Source organism: Pseudophryne corroboree, chromosome 9 (assembly GCF_028390025.1).
Source record: "Pseudophryne corroboree isolate aPseCor3 chromosome 9, aPseCor3.hap2, whole genome shotgun sequence".
Lineage (NCBI taxonomy): Eukaryota > Metazoa > Chordata > Amphibia > Anura > Myobatrachidae > Pseudophryne > Pseudophryne corroboree.
In genome coordinates this window covers 393,637,091-393,661,062 of record NC_086452.1, presented here as the reverse complement: position 1 = coordinate 393,661,062, position 23,972 = coordinate 393,637,091, and the positions used below count along the sequence as shown (strand labels likewise).

At 47.6% G+C, this 23,972-nt stretch overlaps 1 protein-coding gene across 1 annotated transcript in view; it reads right to left on the bottom strand.

Moving 5' to 3' along the window:
- CCDC66 (coiled-coil domain containing 66) overlaps positions 1–23,972 on the bottom strand; it is a 134,577-nt gene that overhangs the window by 7,141 nt on the left and 103,464 nt on the right. Inside the window, exon 12 of the mRNA XM_063941546.1 lies at positions 15,956–16,221. Coding sequence (XP_063797616.1) covers positions 15,956–16,221 — 266 coding nt within the window. The remainder of the gene's footprint in view (positions 1–15,955; positions 16,222–23,972) is intronic.

Here is a 23,972-nt window from a genome sequence, read left to right as displayed (position 1 = left end):
GTCAACCTAAAGACGCCTATGTTCCAGGGTCCACATACTGCTTTTCAATATTTGGATTCTCAACCAGATAACTACATTACTAAAGAAGAGAGCTGTCCAAAGATTGAGATACATGGCTGATGCAGGGGTGGGGGAGAGGGTGACTGAAGGAAAGGGACACATAGTGTAATGTTTAAAGCAATACAGAAAAGGAAGGATTCAAAGGGGATGATACTAAAAAAGTGCAACCAGCATAAAGTAAAATGCAGACTCCATAACTGTGATGGTTGCCAGGATAAGGATTGTAAGTAAAGAAGAGACCGCCCTCCAGGGAAGAGAGCAGCAGGGGAAGAAGTTTCAAAGGGAGGGATACAGATTTCAATAACAGCAGGGAGTGGGAGAAGAACGCCGACCGTAAAATGTCAAATCTGTCTTGCCTTCCATTGCCATACTGTGGCTGTGCACCCCGCTAGTTAGTGTAGATAGCCGCAAGCTGTCCCTGACACTTGACTGGTCAGGCTCTGGTGTGGCTGGTGAAATTGACCAGAGTTGCAGACACCTGTCCGCCGGAAAGTGAAGAACAGTTGGTTTGGTGCTCTGTGTGTATATCTGAAGCCAGTGGCTGGTAGCAGCACTAGTAGATGGCGACTTAATCCAGACTCTAAGTAGCCCTAACACATTTCTTGGCCATTTCCTCAGACGAGTAATGTTTAGAGCTTCCTGTATATATGGTGTCAATTTAAAGTCAATCAGTGTTAAGTATAGGCACATGTTCCAATAGTTAAGTGCACATAATAAATTATTATCATTACTACATTTTATTTATAGGACGCCACAAGTGTTTTGCAGCGCCTTACAAAGGACAGTACAGGGAGAAAAAAACTTAGCATAAGAGTAAATAAATAACAAAAATAGAGTTCCGGTAACAAAGAGCACGACAATTCTCAAAACATAATACTGCTTAGATGTAAGTAGCAAGGGAGTAATCATTGTACTACTTGGGGCTGGCGGCCATAGAGAGAGGAGCCTTTACCAGTAGGAGAAAAATGAGTTTTATGGTAAGAACTTACCTTTGTTAAAACTCTTTCTGCGAGGTACACTGGGCTCCACAAGGATAGACAGAGGGTGTTGATCCGAGGCACCAACAGGCTCAAATGCTTTGACTGTTCCCAAGATGCATAGCGCCGCCTCCTCTATAACCCCGCCTCCCTGCACAGGAGCTCAGTTTTTAGTTAACCAGTCCAATGCAGTAGCAGGAAAAGACGACAACGGTTAGTAGCCACATACACCACACTCTCACGACAGAAGTGTTAGCAGCTAATGCCATACCAACCCAAAGAAGCTAAGTGCGTCAGGGTGGGCGCCTTGTGGAGCCCAGTGTACCTCGCAGAAAGAGTTTTAACAAAGGTAAGTTCTTACCATAAAACTCGTTTTCTGCTGCGGGGTACACTGGGCTCCACAAGGATAGACATAGGGGATGTCCTAAAGCAGTTCCTTATGGGAGGGGACGCACTGTAGCGGGCACAAGAACCCGGCGTCCAAAGGAAGCATCCTGGGAAGAGGCAGTATTGAAGGCATAGAACCTAATGAACGTGTTCACGGAGGATCACGTAGCCGCCTTGCACCACGGCGGGCCGCCCAAGAAGGTCCAACAGACCGAGTAGAAAGTCTGCTTGTGAGCAGGCCAGCCCCGTTTGTGAAACCCAAACAGAATAAAGAGAGAATCCGATTTCCTAACAGAAGCAGTTCTCTTCACATAGATACAGAGAGCCCGTAACACATCCAAAGACCGCTCTTTGGGAGACAGATCAGGAGAGACAAAGGCCGGTACCACAATCTCCTGATTAAGGTGGAACGAAGAAACCACTTTAGGCAAATAACCGGGACGAGTCCTAAGAACCGCCCGGTCACGGTGAAATATCAGATATGGGGAACTACAAGACAAGGCACCCAAATCTAACTCTCTTCTAACTGAAGCAATAGCCAGCAGAAGCACCACTTAAGGGAAAGCCACTTAAGATCAGCTGAACCAAGAGGATCAAACGGAGACTCTTGTAACGCCGACAAAACCACCGACAAGTCCCAAGGAGCAACAGGCGGGACATAGGGAGGTTGGATACGCAACACACCCTGAGTAAAGGTATGCATATCAGGTAAGATCGCAATCTTTCTCTGAAACCACACCGACAAGGCAGATATTTGAACCTTGAGGGAGGCCAGACGCAGGCCTAAGTCCAGGCCCTGCTGAAGAAAGGCCAACAACTTGGCTGTACTAAACTTTGAAGCGTCAAAATTGTTAGATGCGCACCAAACAAAGTAAGAATGCCAGACCCTATGGTAAATACGAGCAGGAAACCGGCCCGTAACATAGTTTGAATGACCGCCTCAGAAAACCCTTTAGCCCTCAAGACGGAAGCTTCAAGAGCCACGCCGTCAAAGACAACCGGGCTAGGTCCTGGTAGACACAGGGGCCCTGAACGAGGAGGTCTGGGCGTTGTGGAAGTAGAATTGGACGCTCTGACGATAGGCCCTGCAGGTCTGAGAACCAGTGCCGTCTGGGCCACACTGGAGCTATGAGAAGCAGAATTCCTCTTTCTTGCTTGAACTTCCGAATTACCCTGGGCAGGAGTGACACCGGAGGGAACACGTACGGCCGCCTAATCCTCCACGGCACCGCCAGCGCATCCACGAATGCTGCTTGAGGATCCCTCGTCCTTGCTCCGAAGACCGGAACCTTGTGATTGTGTCGAGACGCCATCAGATATACGTCTGGAAGGCCCCACTTTTCCACTACGAGTTGAAACACTTCTGGATGGAGACCCCACTCTCCGGCGTGTACGTCCTGATGACTGAGAAAGTCCGCTTCCCAATTCAGGACTCCCGGAATGAATATTGCCGATATGGCTGGTAGATGGCGTTCCGCCCATTGCAGAATCCGTGAGACTTCCTTCATTGCCAAACGGCTTCGAGTGCCGCCTTGATGATTTATGTAAGCCACTGTGGTGGCGTTGTCCGACTACTTGAACAGGATGGTTCTGAATTAAATGCTGGGCCAGGTTCAACGAATTGAAGACCGCCCGCAATTCCAGATTGTTGATCGAGAGGAGAGATTCCTCCTTGGTCCACCGGCCCTGAAGGGAGTGTTGCTCCAGCACCGCGCCCCAACCTCTTAGACTGGCATCTGTCGTCAACAGGACCCAGACTGATATCCAGAAGGGACGGCCCCTGCGCAATCGTTGGTCCTGGAGTCACCAGTGCAGCGACAGACGGACCTCCGGAGTCAATGAGATCATGTGAGACCTGACCCGGTGAGGCAGGCCGTCCCACTTGGCTAGAATCAGCCTCTGGAGGGGGCGAGAATGGAATTGAGCATACTCCACCATGTCGAATGCTGACACCATGAGGCCCAGCACCTGCATCGCCGAATGTAACGACACTTGCGGACGAGAAAGGAAGCAACGAATCCTGTCCTGAAGCTTCAGGACTTTCTCCTGGGACAAGAACAACCGCTGGTTGTGAGTGTCCAATAGCGCACCCAGGTGCACCATGCTCTGAGCAGGAACCAGGGAGGATTTCTTCCAGTTGATGAGCCACCCGTGGGCTTGCAGAAACCGGACAGTCATATCCAGATGACGTAGGAGAAGTTCTGGGGAATTTGCCAGGATCAACAAGTCGTCCAGATATGGCAGGATCCTGATCCCTTGACGGCGGAGTACCACCGTCATCACCGCCATAACTTTGGTGAAGACTCGCGGAGCCGTAGTTAAACCAAAAGGTAACACCCGAAACTGGTAATGGAGTTTGCCAATCGCAAACCTCAGGTACTGCTATAGGAATATGCAGGCAATCATCTTGTATGTCCAGGGAGACCATATAATCCCCAGGTTCCAAGGCCAGAACTATAGAGCGAAGGGTCTCCATACGGAACTTGGAAACTTTCACAAGCCTGTTCAATGCCTTGAGGTTGAGAATGGGCCGAGAAGACCCATTCGGTTTCGGGACTAGAAACAGCGGAGAATAGTACCCCTGGCCCCTCTGAGCAAGAGGCACCTGTACCACCACTCCTATATCCAGGAGGGTCTGTACCGCCGAGTGTAGAGGTTTTGCCTTTGTCTGGTCCAAAGGGACGTCTGTCAGTCAAAATCGATGAGGGGGACAGTTTTTGAAGGCTATGGCGTAACCTCGAGTGACGACTTCACGTACCCAGGCATCTGAAGTGGTTTTCAATCACTCCTGGGTATACCCTAGAAGCCGGCCCCCCACCCTGGAATCCCCCAGGGGGAGGCCTGCCCCGTCATGCGGCAGTCTTATGCAAGCTGGCTGACGGGCAGCCCAGGCTCTTTTGGGCTTTGGCTTACCAGGTTTGGAAATGCGGGCCTGCTTGTGGTACGCCTGACCTTTTGCTTTACCTGAAGGACGAAAGGGGCGAAAGGAAGTACCTTTAGCCTTCGACACAGAAGGAGCAGTACTTGGCAGACAGGCAGTTTTGGCAGTAGCCAAGTCAGCCACTATCTTATTTAAGTCCTCCCCAAACAGAATATCTCCCTTGAAAGGGAGTACCTCCAGGGTTTTTCTAGAGTCCAGATCCACAGACCAGGATCTCAGCCACAATATCCGGTGAGCCAGGACTGACGTAGTAGAGGCCTTGGCTGCTAGAATACCGGCATCAGAAGCCGCCTCTTTAATATAGTGAGAAGCTGTGACAATATATGACAAGCATTGTCTAGCATGGTCAGAAGAGATTTCAGCTTCCAACTCTAGGGCCCATGCTTCAATAGCCTCTGCAGCCCATGTTGCTGCAATAGTGGGCCTTTGTGAGGGTGTAAATCGCTTTCAGATAACCCTCCACACGTTTATCCGTAGGCTCTTTTAGAGACGTGACGGTAGTGACAGGTCGAGCTGAGGAAACCACCATCCTAGACGCACCAAGTCCCCTCAGGTTATAGAATATAGGGATAGCAAGTTGGGTGAGAGACACAAAATGGAAATCACTCAGCAAGCTAATGCACACACATATAGTCACAGTTATACAATGCAGAGGTTATTACCAACAATAATACTGCACTGGACCAGCTTATATATATATATATATATATATATATATATATATATATATATATATATATATATATATATATATATAGCTCTGTAATCAATAGATATAACACTGCACAGTAAGAACTGGATGTATATCACAGGGTACTTGTACCAGAGAACCCTGACTAAATGCACTCTTTCTTAACTAACACTGTCTAAGTGACAGGTAGAAAACTTAAGTGTCATGTAAAGTCACAGCGCTGACAACCAGGCGGCTTTACAAAGGAGGATTTGCCCAAGCAGTCCCAGGAACAGTGTAGCTGAGAGAAATGGCGCCCAAACACTGACAGGGAGTGAGGGAGAGACAGATATGCAGCTCCAGGGCGGGAACATTTACTGGAAATGGCGCCCTGGGGCTGGGGTAAAGGCTCCAGGTCTAAGCCTTATCCCCTCTGCTGGCAAAACCACCTGGTACAGCAGGCTACACATAAAAAGGTTTTAAGAGAAAACCTGACCTGCAACCACGCCCTGGTGATCTAGTGGGATCACCTGTACTGCCACAGTGGCCACCGGCCGCGCCGGATCGCGATACAGCACGGGTCCCGCGAACGGGACCCACTCACCACTTCCCAAAGCACGGCCACGTGATCCCGGAGAGCCCCAGTCATGTGCGCCTGACCAAAAGAAAACCGAAGCCTCCTGCTGTAGTTACCCGGCAACCAGGGCGCGGGAGTGTACAGCGCCGCTGGGGAGAGATGGAGCTGCAGCAGTGAATGTCTCCAGACATGTACACACTGCTGCAGCCCTTGAAGTCTTCACTTTTCTTCTAAAACAGCTCTTCTTAGGGCTGCCCAGAGCAGCCCCTCTGTTATGTGCCTGCTATCTGCGGCACCAACTACAAAACTGAGCTCCTGTGCAAGGAGGTGGGGTTATAGAGGAGGCAGCGCTATGCATCTTGGGAACAGTCAAAGCTTTTGAGCCTGTTGGTGCCTCGGATCAAGATCCTACTCTACACCCCCTATGTCTATCCTTGTGGAGCCCAGTGTACCCCGCAGCAGAAAAGCAGGTAAAGATGGTCACTGAGTGAAATGTGTCAAGAGGGCCCTGCTCTGAAGAGCTAACAAGTAGATTATGTCGAAGGGGAGTGACAGAAGTAGAGCGGCGGGAGAGGAAGATGAGCCTAGCTGCGGAGTTGAGGACAGATTGGAGGGGAGCGAGGTGGGAGCAAGTGAGGCCAGTGAGGAGAACATTGCAGTAGTTGAGTCGTGAGATGACCAGTGAGTGGATGATAAGTTTAGTTGCACTTTGGGAGAGAAATGGCCTGATGCGAGCAATGTTGCGTAGCTGGAACCGACAAGATTGCGCCAGAGCTTGGATGTAGGGTGCAAAGGAGAGGGAGGAGTCAAGAGTGACGCCCAGGCAGCGGAGAAGGGGAACGGGGGAGAATTAACCCTATCACCCTATCAATATTGATTGCAGTTTACAAATATTAAATGATAATAAGAATAAGCCATCTTCGTAGAGTGACCGGGAACCCCAATTAGTGCACTGTGTCCCCTTGAATAGCTCACTTCGCTCGCCATGCTTCGGGCAAGGTGCCTCGCTTCACTACCACTGTGCTCGGCACAGGTTACCGTTCCCAATCGTAGTACACGAGGATCGTAAAGTATGAAAAAGTTCAAAAAAATGGAGAAAAAAAAAAGTGAAAAACCTGGAAACCATGTTGACCTAATGCATGTCGACCAATAGTGGTCGACTTAGAGACCGGATACCCATATAGTGGACTTCTTTCTGGGATAAGATCCAGAAGCTTCTCAGTTCCATGGTGGAAGTCCCTATTCTTAAAGGCCCATGGATTTTTTTGCTTTCTTCTCTCAACATCTGTCCAAGCATTCCATAAAACCTACTTTACATATTCTGGCAGCAGAATCCACTTGGATCCCCCCACCCCTCTCCATGGTGGCTAAAAACAAATCACTTACTACCTCCATGACAGACCACCCCTCTTTTCCAAAGTCTGGGCCCTCTGACTCTTTTGGGAGAGGCTGAATGGCATGTCCACTGTAGCACCTAACTTCTCAATCCATTTTCAGATTTGCAATGTCAGTTGTGTTCCACCCAAAGCATCTTTCTGCTCGACTCACTCACCCCCTTTCTTCCCCCCAAGTTAGTTCACAGGGGCAGATGTATTAAGCCTGGAGAAGTGATAAAGCAGTGATAAGTGCAAGGTGAAAACGCACCAGCCAATCAGTTCCTGTCATTTTTCAAACTCCTAATGATTGGCTCCACGGTTTGTTTGTTGTTTGTTTACGTATTTGCATTTGTTCTCAAAAAGAACAAAACATACCTTTCTTTCATCCACTAGGGGTCACTGGAGTACTCTTGGGATATGGACGGGGCGTTAGAAGGGATAGGCACATTTAAATATTTAAATTAGTAACCCTCCACACCTTCCATACTCCCAAGATGCTTCAGTGTTTTTTTGTGCCTCACAGGGAAAGCACGTTTTGGACTTTGTTCCAGAACTTTCTCTTACAACTTTTTATTTTTACACTTCACAGCCCTTCCCAGCTTACTAAGAAGCTTGGATCAGGGTCTGTGTGTGCTGCTTCAGGCATCAAAGGCTTGTCGCCGCTTACACAAGAAGCCCCGCCACAGACCTTCACAAGCATAAGCTGATTCCTGTCTTGGCTGAAAGAGCAGGACAGTGCTTGTTGAGAAGCCTCGTCATTGCCTCCGCATCACAGCAGCAGGTATAAGGGGTCAGCGTCAGTGTGCCCGTATTTTTTCTTGAAAAAAGGCTGACCGCTGTCCCCAGCCCACCACTGTGTAGTGTGTGTGTGTGTGTGTGTGTGTGTGTGTGTGTGTGTGTGTGTGTGGGGGATTCCTGTGTACTGCTGCCCTGCAATCACTATGTGAGCGGGCGGTAAGCTCCCGCTAACTGCCGCTCAGTTTGGGGGGGGGATCACATTCCAGCGCTCGCTTCCAGTCCCTTGCTAGGTGAGCGAGCGGTCAGTTCCTGCTAACCGCCGCTGTTTGGGTGCCCTGCGCCGCTGCTCCCAGCCCCTGTCTATGTAAGCGGCGCTCTATTTGGGTCCATAGTCTGCCTGCGCTACCCACTTACAGCGCTATACAGCGGACGGTCAGCTCCGTTTAGGGGAAGGAAGAGGTGGATTTTTAGCGCGGTCTTACAAGACCTAGGCTCTCTGCTATAGGCGGTGGGGAGTGAACAGCTAGCAAATCTCCTCAACAAGGGAGGCCAGACAGTGGGCTGTTGTTACTTGTAGATCTGCATAGTTTTAGCAAAAAAGGCTATTAAGCCTAGGTAACAATGTACCTGTTTAAAAAAAAAAAAAAAAAAACCACACATGGTGTGGAAGCCATTTTTACACTACCTCCTGCAGGAATTTGGTGTCGGTCCTACAACACATGGCCACTGGAATGGGCAAGGGTGCTAGTAGGAATTTCAGAGAAGCACATATTTGACAGAACTTAGGGGGTGATTCAGACCTGATCGTAGATGTGCTAAATTTAGCACATCTACAATCAGCTTCCCTGATATGCGTGGGGGGACGCCCAGCACAGGGCTAGTCCGCCCCACATGTCAGGCCCTACCCCTGTCGTACAAGTACAAAAGCATCGCAGTGTTTGTACTGGTGGAGTAGCTCCCGGCCAGCGCAGCTCAACGCAGACTGGGCCGCAGCGGCTGCGTGCAACATCGCGCAGCCGCCGCGGCCCCCCCCCCCCCCCAACGATCCGGGCATACCTGCGTTGCCCGGACTGCACCCCCTAATTGGAGGCCAAAGGCCGCCGGCCCGCCCAGCGACCGCCTCTGCCTGTCAATTAGGAAGAGGCGATCGCTGGGCTAAGACAGCCATCGGCTGTCTGCCATGCGCCGACGCACTGCGGCACATGCAAAGTTCAGGCCTAATCGTGCTGTGCGTGTTCGCACAGCGGGCGATCAGATCCAGACTTCGCAGGCGCGTCGCACAGGTACAAAATTGGATCACCGCTCAGCGATGGGTTTGTGTGACGGATCCGTTCTCACGGGTGATCGCAAGGAGATTGACAGGAAGAAGGCGTTTGTGGGTGTCAACTGACCATTTTCAGGGAGTATCTGGAAAAACGCAGACGTGTCCATGCGTTTGCAGGGAGGGTTCCGGACGTCAATTCTGGTCCAGAACTGGCTGATGTGATCGCAGCGGCTGATTAAGCTCTGGGCTGTGCAGAGACAAAATCTGTTTGTACAGCTCTGCTACACATGCGTTCGCACACTTGCACAGCTAAAATACCCTCCCCCTGTAAGCAGCGACTATCTGATCGTAGCCGTGCAATAATTGCTTGCTAGCGATCAGATCTGAATTAGGCAATAAGTGTGGTGCACTTCTGGCTTATACATACTTTAGTCACATTTTTCACTGAGTCGTGGGAACTTGTGTTTCACTGTATACCTGTCTGTCTTTGTGCATGATGAAAGCTAATGCAAAATCAAAGAAGCAGCTTGTTTGCGATGTCTGTGATAGTGTGTTGCGTGATGCAACTTCCACTTGCACAGTGTGTCTTGCAAATTCGGGTCCAGATAAGGACCTCTGCCCTGATCCTCCTTGGGCGATGATGGCAGGTGTGATGGCTGATTTGAAGTCGGAGTTGTCCGCTGCATGGAAAGAACGTGAGGCGGCTAAGTCTTATTCATGGTTAATGCCGTCTGAGCAGCCAGAGTGGGCTCAGGATATTTCTAGAACTTTGCAGGGTTTACAAAAGTCCATGTATAGTTTGAGTCCTAAAAGTAGTCATCATTTGTCTCATACTTTATCCAGTTTCATCGGTGTTGCATTCTGACGATTCAATGCCAGACCGGATATCTCAGGAGGAAGGAGGAGGAAGGTGAATTGGGACAGGAGTTCGATAGTGAGGTCACTGATAGCCCGGGAATTGATCATTTCATCAGGGCAGTATGCCAGGTACTAGATTTCACAAAGACGGAGGAGCCTCTGTCAAAGGATGCAGTTTTATTTGCTAAAAAACAAAGGGCGACAGTGTGTTTTCCTTATTCAGATTCACTTAATAAGCAGTTGACAGAAGCATGGAATAATCCATATAAACGGTTTTCAATGCCAATGCGGTTTCTGTCTAACTACCCATTCCCAGAGTCTATGACAACTATATGGGAAAATTCACCACCAGTGGATTCATCAGTTTCGAAAATATTGAAAAAGTTAACCATTCCAGTCCCAACTGCAACGACGCTTAAAGACCCATCAGAGCATAAGCTAGAAGCTATGCTAAAGCCCATGTATAGGGACGCGAAGTCGCATGGCCATGCGAGAAGTTGCTCGAATCCTGAATTGGGCCTTGCATCACCAAGTGATATTGTCGGCAGTGTTCGTTCCAGGAGTGGACAACTGGGAAGCAGATTATCTCAATCGTCAGGATTTTCATCCAGGAGAATGTGCTTTACATTCAGAAGTATTCCAGATGTTGGTCCAGCGGTGGGGTTACCCACAGGTGGATCTAATGGCATCTCGACAAAATCATCAGACACCCCAGTATGTGTCCAGAACAAGAGATCCAAAGGCTGTGGCAGTGGATGCTCTCACAGTAGCGTGGCCATACAGCCCCCGTGTATCTATTTCCACCATTTCCGCTGCTTCCTCGGTTGCTAAAGTGGATCAAAAGAGAATCCACGACTGTCCTACTAGTGGCGCCTCATTGGCCTCGGAGAGCATCGGATATCCACGGTCTACTCGCAGACGATCCGTGACATCCAGACCTTCCGTTTCTTTACCCCAACTTAGCGCGGCTGCGTTTGACGGGGTGGGTGTTGAAACCACTCTCTTACGACAAGAGGGTATTCCAGAGTCGGTTTTACCAACTATGTTACGTGCTAGGAAGCCAGTTACAGAAGCTCATTATCACAGAATTTGGCAAGCTTATATTGGTTGGTGTGAAGCTCGGAAGTTTCTGACATCTTCTTTCACGTTAACCCGTCTTTTGCTATTTTTTTTTACAGACGGGGTTAGATGGAGGACTACATTTAGCTACACTAAAAGGTGCGGGTTTCTGCTTTGTCAATTTTCTTTCAGCGCCGTTTGGCTCTTTTGCCAACAGTGAATACTGTAAGGTGTCCTTAGATTCCAACCTCCATTTATACCACTTACAGCTCCATGGGACTTGATTCTAATTTTAGACTTTTTTGCAATCCTCAATTTTTTTAACACTTACAAGTGGATGTTAAGTTTCTAACATGGAAAACAGTTTTCCTATTAGCCTTAGCTTCAGCAAGGCGTGTTTCAGAATTGGGTGCATTGGTAACAAAAGATTTGGACAGGTAAATTTGCGCAATTAGTAGGTGTGGGTGTGGGCATAGATCCGGACTCATTCTATTTCATTTGTTTTCAATACTTGAAGGAAACTTTGCTGTGACATATATATGTACTCTGGTCCTAACAATAGACTACAATGCTACTTTGTCTCGAGTATATGACAGATCAGTGTTCATGTGATGGATTTTATCAAACATGTTTATCAATGTACTTTGATGTGACTCTTTGATATGCTTCAACTGAAATAAAAAAGAATTTGAAAAAATAAATAAAAATTTGCGCAATTAACTGGAAATACTGCAGCAAAGACCTCTCATCTGAAACAAGCAAACACTTAAGCTCGTAAAATTTAGCAGGGAAAAAGTTTTTGATGAAAGGCTTTTCGCTGATACCAGAAAGATGTGCAGTACCCCAAATAAATATCCACACTCTCAATTCACTTTTTCAATATGGGTGAGATATTAACAATTTATTGGGAGTAGGTATATATAAAGTGCATTATTCTTAAAAGCAGTTTCAAAGTGTCACAGTGCACATACTACTTAAAAAAACATAGCACTTCAATTATTTTGACAAAACAAAATAAAAACATAAAAACATGAAATTATAAATAAATTGGGTGCATTGTCATGCAAGCGTATCTGGTGTTTCATGATGACAGAGCGGAACTTCGGACGAATCCTGCTTTTCTACCAAAGGCAGTATCTGCTTTTCATATAAATCAACCAATCGTAGTTCCTGTTTTCTCAGAAGATTCAGGAACTCCAACGTCTTTGGATGTAGTTTGCGCACTTCGCATTTATGTAGCCCGGACATCAACAGTACGTAAAAGATACATTGTTTATTCTCTATGATGCAGTCAAGATAGGTTGGCCAGCTTCCAAACAGACGTTGGCTAGATGGATTAAGCTGACCATTCGTCAGGCTTTTTTCATGCTAGTTTACAACCGCCTACATCTATTTCAGCACATTTCACGCGTTCTGTGGGAACGTCATGGGCAGCAGGTCGTGGTGCTTCTACGACACAACTTTGTCGTGCAGCTACATGGTCATCGGTGCACACGTTTGTGCGCTTTTACAAGTTGGAGACTTTTGCGGCATCAGCATCTAGCTTTGGCCGTTTAGTGTTACAGGTGCCATCCAGCTCTCCTACCCAAAGGGGAAACTTTGGTACGTCCCAAAAATACTCCAGTGACCCCTAGTGGACGTAGAAGAAAAGTGGATTTTGGTACTTACCATTAAAATCCTTTTCTTTGAATCCATGGGGGTCACAGGACGCCCGCCCAGAGCAGTTTCACCTGGCTTGTGGTAAGTTCAGTATCTCTTATAGTAACACATTATCACTGGCTTGTTTGAATGTTACGATGATTGTTATCTGTTGTCGTGTCAACGTTTTAGTTGTCCGTTATGTTATAATGTTATATGTAATTCTCCATTGTTCATCCTCTCTTTCGCTCCTGTTCGGCTCAGTAAAAAACACTGAAGCATCTTGGGAGGATGGAGGGTTACCAATTTAAATATTTAAATGTGCCTGTCCCCTGTGTTACTTGCTATATATATACCCCCCTCCTTATAACTATGGAATTCTTGTGAAGGCTTGTGCCTTTATGCGGGAATTTCCCTCTGTCCCAGCTATATGCATTGGCAATTTTAATGCTGTTTTGGATGAGGCTGCTGATAGGTGGAGACCTGCTGCCCAGAGTGCATCTACTGGACACACTGCCTTTGCCCGCTTGATCTCCGAGATTGGTCTTGTGGATGTCTGGCGCTTGCACAATCCTTCTGTCAGCTGCTTCTCCTGTTTTTCGAGTTCACGTGGGGTATTTTCCCGTATAGATATGGCACTGCTTACTCGCTCATTACTTCCCTGTGTATCCTCAGTGAGAGATTTGCCTCGTGGGATATCTGATCACTCCCCTATATTGTTATCTATGTGCTTTGATATACCTAGGGGGCATCCTTTTGGAGGTTTAACCCTTTTTGGTTGACTCAGATGGGTGCTGCCTCTGAATTAATTGTGCTCTGGGAGGAGTTCTTTACTATTAACCCTATTTGCAATAATGCCCCATTGGTGTGGGATGCCTATAAGGCTTTACTGCGGGGTTCATTAATTTCCAGAGTCGCCCAGTTGAAGATATTTAGTAGAAAATCTGAGGAGGAGTTGGAGAGAAGTGGTGAACTTGAGCAGATTTATTTGCGTAGCGGCCTCCCTGCAGATCGGGTACTATACTATAAGCGCAGTGGCGGGGCTCTGTTCCACAACTCTCTGAATCACCTGTTCATACAATAATCCGTACGTTGACTTCTTGTGGAAAGGTCTCGGTTCTCTATGCCTCCCTCCGCTCCTTCTCCGGTTCTGATGGGCTGAGCGCCCTCCGGGCTAAATGGGTAATAGATTTGGGTGCAATTGATGATGAAGATTAGGACCATATCCTGGCCTCCCCGCATGTGGCCTCGGCGAGTGCTAGATTCCAGCAGATACAGCTATACATCCTGCATAGGGTCTACTGGACTCCTTGTGGTTTGTATAAGTTTGGAGGCTCGGCTTCTGATACCTGTCCGAAAAGTTCTGCTCCGGCTGCTGGGTTCTGGCACTTGCTTTGGCAGTGCCCATGGGTGTATGCCTTCTGGGAGGATGTCACTGCCTCTGTGGGTCACACGGGTATACAGATTCCGCTGATGACCCCACATATTTGTATATTTGGCCTTGATTTACAGGAATCACTCCCGCTTCACTCTTGTCTTTATGTCAACACAGCTTTAACACTGTCCAGAGTGTGTATAGCCCGCAACTGGATGGCTTATGCCCCTCCGTCGTCTGCTGAATGGGTTGCCTTGGTGAATACTATTCTCTCATGAGCGTTTTATGTACACTAAACGTAACTGTCCACTGAAATTTGAAAAGATATGGGGCTCTTGGAGGAACTCTCGGCACTTTATTGATCCTCCGTCTTAAATATTGTGTGAATCTGTTGTGTACAGCGCTGAATTGTTCCCGACACGGTCCAGTCTACCTCCCAAGCATCTCGGCACGTAATTTAACCTGATTCTCTTCTTTTTTTTAATCTTTCCATAGCCTCTCTAACTATTCCGATGAATGGTATTAGTGTATCTCGTATTTATTGAGGATATAATATCTTTATTATACTGCTGTTGGCTGTCATAGTTTAAACCCTTTATATTCTATGTTTACAGATTGTATAGGTACTAGGTGGCTATACGCTTGATATATAGATATGCCTCTTTACCATACGGTATGGCTGATGTTTGGTGAAGATGTCTGAAAAGCACGAGTACGGTTTTGTAAATGTTTATTTGTAAGTTGTGTATTGTTTTATGTTGTTCTGTTCTTGAAAAGTAATAAAAAACACTTGATTTAAAAAAAAATAAAAAAAAAATATGTGCCTGTCCCTGCTACCGCCCCGTCCATATCCCAAGAGTACTCCAGTGACCCCTATGGATTCAAAGAAAAGGATTTAACTGGTAGGTACCAAAATCCACTTTTCTTCTTCATCCACTAGGGGTCACTGTTGCATATCTTTGTACAATCTGCAAAAAGGCATATTGAAGGGAAAGTATGCCTTTTTGCAGATGATACAAAGATATGCAAAAGGGTAGACACACCAGGAGGGGTAAAACAAATGATTGATGACCTAGCTAGGCTTGAAAAATGGTCAAGAACGTGGCAACTACAGTTAAATGCTAAAAAATGCAAAATCATGCACTTGAGTCTCAAAAACCCAAAGCCTAAATATAGTATTAAGGGTACTATAATGGAAACTACTGAGGAGGAAAGGGATTTAGGAGTCACTATTTCAAGTAACTTGAAGGCAGGAAAGCAATGCAACAAAGCAATGAGAAAGGCAAGTCAGATGCTTGGTTGCATAGGGAGAGGAATCAGTAGCAGGAAAAAAGAAGTAATAATGCCACTGTATAGGTCATTGGTACGGCCTCATCTGGAATACTATGTCCAGTTCTGGAGCCCATATCTCCAGAAGGATATAAATACATTAGAGAGCGTACAAAGAAGGGCAACTAAAATGGTGCATGGCCTACATCACAAAACGTACCCGGAAAGGCTAAAAGATCTTAACATGTATAGATTGGGGGAGAGAAGGGAAAGGGAGGACATGATAGAAACTTTCAAATATATCAAGAGTCTTTACAAAGTTCAGGAGGGAAACATTCTTCAAAGGAAGAGAAGTATTAGAACTCGAGAACATACACTGAGACTGAAGGGGGGGAGATTCAGGGGAAATTTAAGAAAAAAAATACTTCATGGAAAGGGTAGTGGATAAGTGGAATAGCCTCCCATCAGAGGTGGTAGAGGCTAAGACTGTAGAGCAATTTAAACATGCTTGGGATAGGCATATGAATATCCTTACAAAGAATTAAGTTTCGAAAAGGGTTGAGATTACAATAAAGGCTGAAAAAATGGGGCAGACTAGATGGGCCAAGTGGTTCTTATCTGCCGTCAAATTCTATGTTTCTATGATTAAACTGGTAAGTACTAAAATCCACTTTTCTGTATAAAACATATCCAGGAAATGTATATAAAGTTATTTTACCAAAATCTGACACCCTCTCTTATTCTGTATGATCATTAACAGTCTTACCAGCCCGTCTGTACTGTGGGTCATGTGTTGAAGGCCTTGACATCGGGGCATCAGGATCCAGATAGTAGATCTCTTTTGTCCGTACATATGGTATAAATTGTGAGGAAGGTGGTCGCTCAGATTCCTGTTTGTCAAGGTCTGGAGAGACATTCTGTTGAATGGACAGGGTATTCCCATTGTAAACTGGAGGAATAGGAGCCACATGCATTCTTTTCTGAGCTTGATGTAATCTGTTTTTCACAGCAGGAACTGGCGGAGAGTCTGACCTGTACAAACAGAAACAAGTTTCACTATATAAATGACCCTCTTATGGCACTTAAGTCTTCCTCTAAATGTACTGTAAATATGATGAATATTAAATAAAATCAATAAACAGAAAACTCTTAAGGTGCATGCATACTTGCCGAAAAAATGAACGACGTTGCTCATTTTCACCTTTCCTGAGGGACGTTGTTCACTTTCTCAGGAAGTGTGTATGCCGGCAATGACGAGCGATGCGCGGCCCCGTGGGTCATTAACGGCCATCACTGACAGCCGTGCATGCAGCTCAATTTGGACTGTTGTCCAAGAGTTGCCTGCACGGCCCAGGCGCTGCATGACGTCACATTGCTCAGTGTGTATGCACTGCTGCTGACGGCCCAGGAGGGGTAAACACTAGGCGACGTCACTCAGAGCACGTCGCCTAGTGTGTACCCACCATTACATTGGACATGGAGTAGTGGAATAGGCGATAAAATGAACTGATCTATGCTCAAGCATGTTTATCCTTAAACCTGGACCATTAGGGTGCCACCATAAAACACATTAATAACTATTACTGGCATAATAGAGAGGGCAACAGAGTGGAATAAGTTTTAGTGTATATTTGTGCAAATAACATTGCGGTGAGTTAGGGCGGTACTCTAAAGGGTACAAACATTTCTATGCAAACTCGGTCCTGCCCCTAACTGCACAATGGATATCTACAGGTAGCTGAGCAAATACCTGAGGGAAATTTGGAAAGGACCGAGTACACTGATACCTATCAGGGAATACAATTCAGTGCAATGGCTGCAAAGTGCTTCCTTAAGAGTCAGGGGAAGGTTCTTCACCTCCACATGGCTATGGCATTAAGCAGAAAAAGATGGTGTAGTCGGTAATTCTAGTGTGGCCTTACAAATGTATGTCATATTGGGTTATACTAGTGTTAAAACCACAAACACATTGTCAGTCAGTCTCAAACACTGGGCTGGACAGTAAAATAGGATTTTAATACCTACCGGTAAATCCTTTTTTCTTAGTCCGTAGAGGATGCTGGGGACTCCAAAAGGACCATGGGGTATAGATGGGATCCGCAGGAGACATGGGCACACTATAAGACTTTGAATGGGTGTGAACTGGCTCCTCCCTCTATGCCCCTCCTCCAGACCTCAGTTAGAAAACTGTGCCCAGGGAGACGGACATTTCGAGGAAAGAATTTATTGTTCAAACACGGTGAGTGTCATACCAGCTCACACCACGAACATACCGCAGAACGTGGCATTCAATGGAACACCAGCCAATGGCATGAAAAAAAATACACAGCCACATGCTGAGAGAAAATGTAACACAACCTGTGTGTCAACCCAACCAATAATCAGATACCGCATGCCATGGCATGAACAACATCAGCAACAGCCTGACAGAAAAGAAACACTACAAGAGTGTAACCATAACCAATAACTGCAGACACAGTCCACACTGGTACGGGCGCCCAGCATCCTCTACGGACTAAGAGAAAAGGATTTACCGGTAGGTATTAAAATCCTATTTTCTCATACGTCCTAGAGGATGCTGGGGACTCTGTAAGGACCATGGGGTTTATACCAAAGCTCCAGACCGGGCAAGAAAGTGCGGACGACTCTGCAGCACCGATTGAGCAAACAGGAGGTCCCCATCAGCCAGGGTATCAAACTTGTAGAGCTTAGCAAAAGTGTTTGAACCCGACCAAGTAGCCGCTCGGCAAAGTTGAACTGCCAAGACACCTCGGGCATCCGCCCAAGAAGAGCCCATCTTCCTAGTAGAATGGGTCTCCCCCGACTTCGATAACGGCCATCCAGCCGTAGAACAAGCACTCCGAATCGTATCACAGATCCAGTGAGTAACTGACTGCATAGACGCAGGCGCCCCAATCATGCTGGGAGCATACCGGACAAACAGAGCCCCTGTTTCCCCAATCTGAGCCAAATTGGCGACATACAAATTCAAAGCCCCGACTACATCGAGAGACTTTGAATCAGCCAATGCTTAAGTAACCACAGGCATCAAATAGGCTGGATTCTGCGAAACACAGAAACTACTTTCGGCAGAACTATTATCCGAGTTCTCAATTCCGCTCTATCCACATGGAAGATCCAACAGGGGCTTTTGTGAGACAAAGCCGCAACTTCCGACACCCGCCTTGCGGACGCCAAAGCCAATAACATGACCACTCTTCAAGAGAGAAATTTTAACACAACCTTTCATAAAGGTTCCAATCAGTGTGACACAAGAAAACGCAACACCACGTCAAGGTCCCACAGTGCCAATGGGGGCACAAACGGAGGTTAGATGTGCAGTACGCCTTTCACGAAAGTCTGAACTTCCGGAAAGGTGGCCAATTCTATTTTCTTTTTTTTCTCTTTCTTTTTTTTGAAAGAAAACTTATAAGACCAAAACCGCACTGAAATGGAGCCTAACCTTAGGCCTGCATCCACACCTGCTTGCAAAGAATGGAGAAGAACGACCCAGCTGAAAGTCTTCCGTAGGAGCCTTCTTGGATTCACACCAAGCCCCATATTTACGCCAACGACGGTGATAAGGCTTTGCCGTTACTTCTTTTCTAGTCTGAAGAAGCGTGGAAATGACTTTACTGTGAATACCCTTTCGGACTAGGATATGGCATTCAACCGCCACGCCGACCAACGCAGCCGCGGTAAGTCCTGATACACGCCCGGATCTTGGTGTAACAGTGCCTCACGTAGAGGAAGAGGCCAGGGATCTTCTTTGAGTAAATCATGCAAAACTGGATACCAAGCCCTCCTTGGCTAGACTGGAGGAATGAGGATCGCCTGAACCTTTGTTCTTCTTACGTTTATCACCCTCGGAAAGAGTGAAAGTGGAGGGAACACATAGACCGACTGAAAACACCCACGGTGTCACGAGGGAGGCCACTGCTATAGCTTAAGTGTCCCTTGACCTGGAACAATATTCCCCGGAGGCCTCTCGTTGAGGCGAGACGCCAATATGTCCAAATGAGGCACTCCTCAAAAACTTGTCACTTCTGTAAAAACTTCTCGATGACTACTGTATTTCTCCCGGATGGAGATCGCGTCTGCAGAGGAAATCTATTTCTCCGTTGTTTACCTCCGGAACGAAGACTGCTAATATAGCGTTTACCAGCCTTTCCACCTAGCAGCAAACTTTTGCATCTTCTGCCATTGCCGCTTTGTGCCTTGTTCCGCCCTAGCGGCTTACTTACGCCACTGCTGTCAAGTCGTCCGACAGAACTAACACGGGCAGATCACGAAGAATATGTTCGTCGAAAACAGCTCTTAATTCAAGAAAGCTTATTGCAGACAAGCTTCCCAGCTTGACCTTTTCCTCTGGAAATACGTCCCTTGTCTCGGAGATCTGCATGCATGGACACCAGGATCTAATCCTGGATCCCGAACCTTCGTCCCTCTAGAAGGTGAGAATCGAACAGGCACCACAGGAGCGATGTCCTGGCCATTAGGATTATATTCCGGTGCATGTGCAGGCGAGACCCGGACCAGGTTTCCAACTGGTCCCTTGAAAACCACTCTGGCATATGACCTGCTCACCGAAAAGGCCTCTTAGGCAGCAACCAACTGCTTCATTAACGGAACATATTGATGGATTGTCACAGCAAATCTGATCCGACTCTGGATCCTCAGACCTCTTTCCACAGGAAGAACACAGAACCTCAACCGGTCAGTATCTACTCTGATACCCACCTCCGACATCTGCGTCGTTGGGAACAACAGCCATGCCCTGTGTTGAAGAACAGTCAGAGAGAACAACGATTTGCACCACTTGTTTCTTGACCTCGCCTTAATCAGGAGAGCGTCTCAGTACAGAATAACAATGGCTCTTACTACTGAAAGAAAACCATCATACTGCCATCACTCCGGTGAAATGGCAAAGACAATCCTAGATAACCACCCAGGTAATTTGAATGCGGACAACAACGCATTTAAACCATAGTTTTTTTTTGTTTTGTTTTTTTAACAGGGACAGCAGGACAATGTCCTGAACCTGACGCACCTCTGTATGGCGCCGCGTACTACCTCCCCTTCCAGAGGGGAAACGGCAAGATCTATTAGAAAATCAGTGAGGGGAAACATCTGTAACTCAGAATGTCCCCCTTTGGATTCTATAATCAACTCACAGGTCCTAGTCTATTCTCGGACTAACTGAAAGTAGTAGACGAGTCCCCACCGGAGTGGGGTCCAGCCAGATAGACTCACCGACATGTGGTGGATGTGGTAGAAATAGAAAACGACATCCGCTTCTGCGAACCTAACAAGGTTGCAGAACTCTTACCTTTTCACGTTCCACTGTCTGCACAGAAAAGAAAAAAAGAACGGTATCGAACCGGTTAAAACGACTGCATCCCACAAAAGAATGTGTCACCGACCGTTGTGAAGGAGTCTAACTCACGAAGTTAGATTTACCAGTGGTATCCGCAGAGATTGACTGAACTGATGCATCCCCAAACAGCTGTATACCGTCCCTCCAGTATCTCTCGGAGACATCCTCAGCATTTCCCCGGCCACACCTCCTGCCGTCACGTTATAGAGCAGAATCAACATAAAAAACCTTACCCACTCTCTTTAGGGTAATTCTATCGAATGCCTATCCGAATATAACACTCCCTCATATGCATGCAATGCAAATAATTCCAAAGTATAGAAATAAAATATTACTTAGCTTCCTGTGTATGATCCTTTGTGACCGTGTCGACCAGGAGTTGACTTCCACAGTATTCTCTCCGCGTCGGGAAGAGAATAAACATTCGGACTCCTTGAGAGGATCGAAGACCAACTCGTCACGGCCGGCCTAGAGCTTAATCAACAGAGCGACCAACACATGAGAAGAAATACTATTACTTCAGCATTCATGAATATACATAACGTAATACACAATATAACACACATATCCTAACTATGTTATACGTATATACTCGATTATAAGCCGACTTTTTCAGCACGTTTTTTTGTGCTGAAAGCCACCTCGGCTTATAATCGAGTCAGCGTTGAGGGACACAGAGAGCGCAGCGCGCGGCTCTCCTGTGTCCCTCCTGCATCTCCAGCAGCAGTGGCGTCTGAGTGTTAAAGGAAGTGCATGAACCGGCACTTCCTTTAACACACGCCGCTGCCGCCCGAGATGCAGGAGGGACACAGGAGAGCCGCTCGCTGCGCTCTCCGTGTCCCTCATTCAGAAGACAGCGCGGGAGCGATGGAGGGTAAGTATCTGGCACTGTGGGGCATATCAGGCACTGTGGGGCATATCAGGCACATCTGGGACTGTGGGGCATATCAGGCACATCTGGCACTGTGGGGCTCATCTGGCACTGTGGGGCACATCAGGCACTGTGGGGCATATCAGGCACTGTGGGGCATATCAGGCACTGTGGGGCATATCAGGCACATCTGGCACTGTGGGGCACATCTGGCACTGTGGGGCACATCTGGCACTGTGGGGCACATCTGGCACTGTGGGGCACATCTGGCACTGTGGGGCACATCTGGCACTGTGGGGCACATCTGGCACTGTGGGGCACATCTGGCACATCTGGCACTGTGGGGCACATCTGGCACTGTGGGGCATATCAGGCACTGTGGGGCATATCAGGCACTGTGGGGCATATCAGGCACATCTGGCACTGTGGGGCATATCAGGCACATCTGGCACTGTGGGGCATATCAGGCACTGTGGGGCATATCAGGCACATCTGGCACTGTGGGGCATATCAGGCACATCTGGCACTGTGGGGCATATCAGGCACTGTGGGGCATATCAGGCACTGTGGGGCATATCAGGCACTGTGGGGCATATCAGGCACTGTGGGGCATATCAGGCACATCTGGGACTGTGGGGCATATCAGGCACATCTGGCACTGTGGGGCTCATCTGGCACTGTGGGGCACATCAGGCACTGTGGGGCATATCAGGCACTGTGGGGCATATCAGGCACTGTGGGGCATATCAGGCACTGTGGGGCATATCAGGCACATCTGGCACTGTGGGGCACATCTGGCACTGTGGGGCACATCTGGCACTGTGGGGCACATCTGGCACTGTGGGGCACATCTGGCACTGTGGGGCACATCTGGCACTGTGGGGCTTATCAGGCACATCTGGCACTGTGGGGCATATCAGGCACTGTGGGGCATATCAGGCACATCTGGCACTGTGGGGCATATCAGGCACATCTGGCACTGTGGGGCATATCAGGCACTGTGGGGCATATCAGGCACATCTGGCACTGTGGGGCATATCAGGCACATCTGGCACTGTGGGGCATATCAGGCACTGTGGGGCATATCAGGCACTGTGGGGCATATCAGGCACTGTGGGGCATATCAGGCACATCTGGCACTGTGGGGCATATCAGGCACATCTGGCACTGTGGGGCACATCTGGCACTGTGGGGCATATCAGGCACATCTGGCACTGTGGGGCATATCTGTCACATCTGGCACTGTGGGGCATATCAGGCATATCTGGCACTGTGGGGGCATATCTGGCAGTATGAGGGCATATCTGGCACTGAGGGCTGTGTACGGCTAGAGCTGCATTTCCCACCCTAGGCTTATACTCGAGTGAATAAGTTTTCCCAGGTTTTTGGGGTAAAATTAGGTGCCTCGGCTTATATACGGGTCAACTTATACTCGAGTATATACGGTATATATATATATATATATATATATATATATATAGCAAACGGAAGCAGTGGCACTCTCAGGCTTTACACAGAATTAAATACAGGACACGGCGGTCTCTGCTTAAAGTTCAACGTTTCGATAATTTAATATCGTCATCAGGATAGCAAATATAGATACATACACATAATATATACTTACTCGCCCCACCTCGTGCAAACCCTCACCGCGGGCGCCGGGTCCTCTGACGACACCCCCCTGCGTCGCGCACTTCCTGTGCGCCCGGCGGCTCACGCGGTAACCTAGCAACCAAACAAAACAACACATCGTGATTCACTTGGCATAGGAACATACACAATATCCCACAGAGAGACGTCCAGAGAAACACTATAGTGAAACACAGTAGGGAGACACAGCAGTGATCAAATAGTATGATATATACCAATATAACCTCCGAATCCACATAGTCATAAAAATATGGTATTGTGGTACTTTACCTTCTAAACAAGGAGTGACTACAACAACTTGATCAAAGCGAAGAGGAGGGTATTAGCCATTCCTCGTTCAGACACCCTGGTTCCGTCAACAAGAAAGAGCAAACAGCGGAAGGACATTGTACCGTTCGTACAACGCTTCAACCAGGCCAGTCCCGCTATTGCCAAGGCGACGAAGAATCTTTGGCCTGTGGTTACTTCCGATCCAGACCTTCTGATGTTGAGCAACTCCAGAATAATGGCCAGTTACACCAGAAATCGCAACTTGAAGGACTGGTTAGTCAAGAATTACATTTCAGGTAGAAAAGACAGCGGTCCCAACACGTTTCTCTCGAGGAAGCCGGGGTGCTATCGGTGTACTGGATGTACCACATGTAGTTACATGGAACCTGGCAGCTCGTTCTCCCACCCACACTCGGGGGAACGGATTGCCATCAGACAGATATTAACGTGCAGCAGCACATATGTGGTATACATCATTCGCTGCCCTTGTGGTCTTCTTTATGTTGGGAAGACCACCAGGCAGTTTAAAGAGCGCATGGCGCTTCACAGGTCTGCCATTCGCAGTGCTCTTGAGGGGGGCAAAGGTGGCCTTAATCAACCTGTTGCCAGACATTT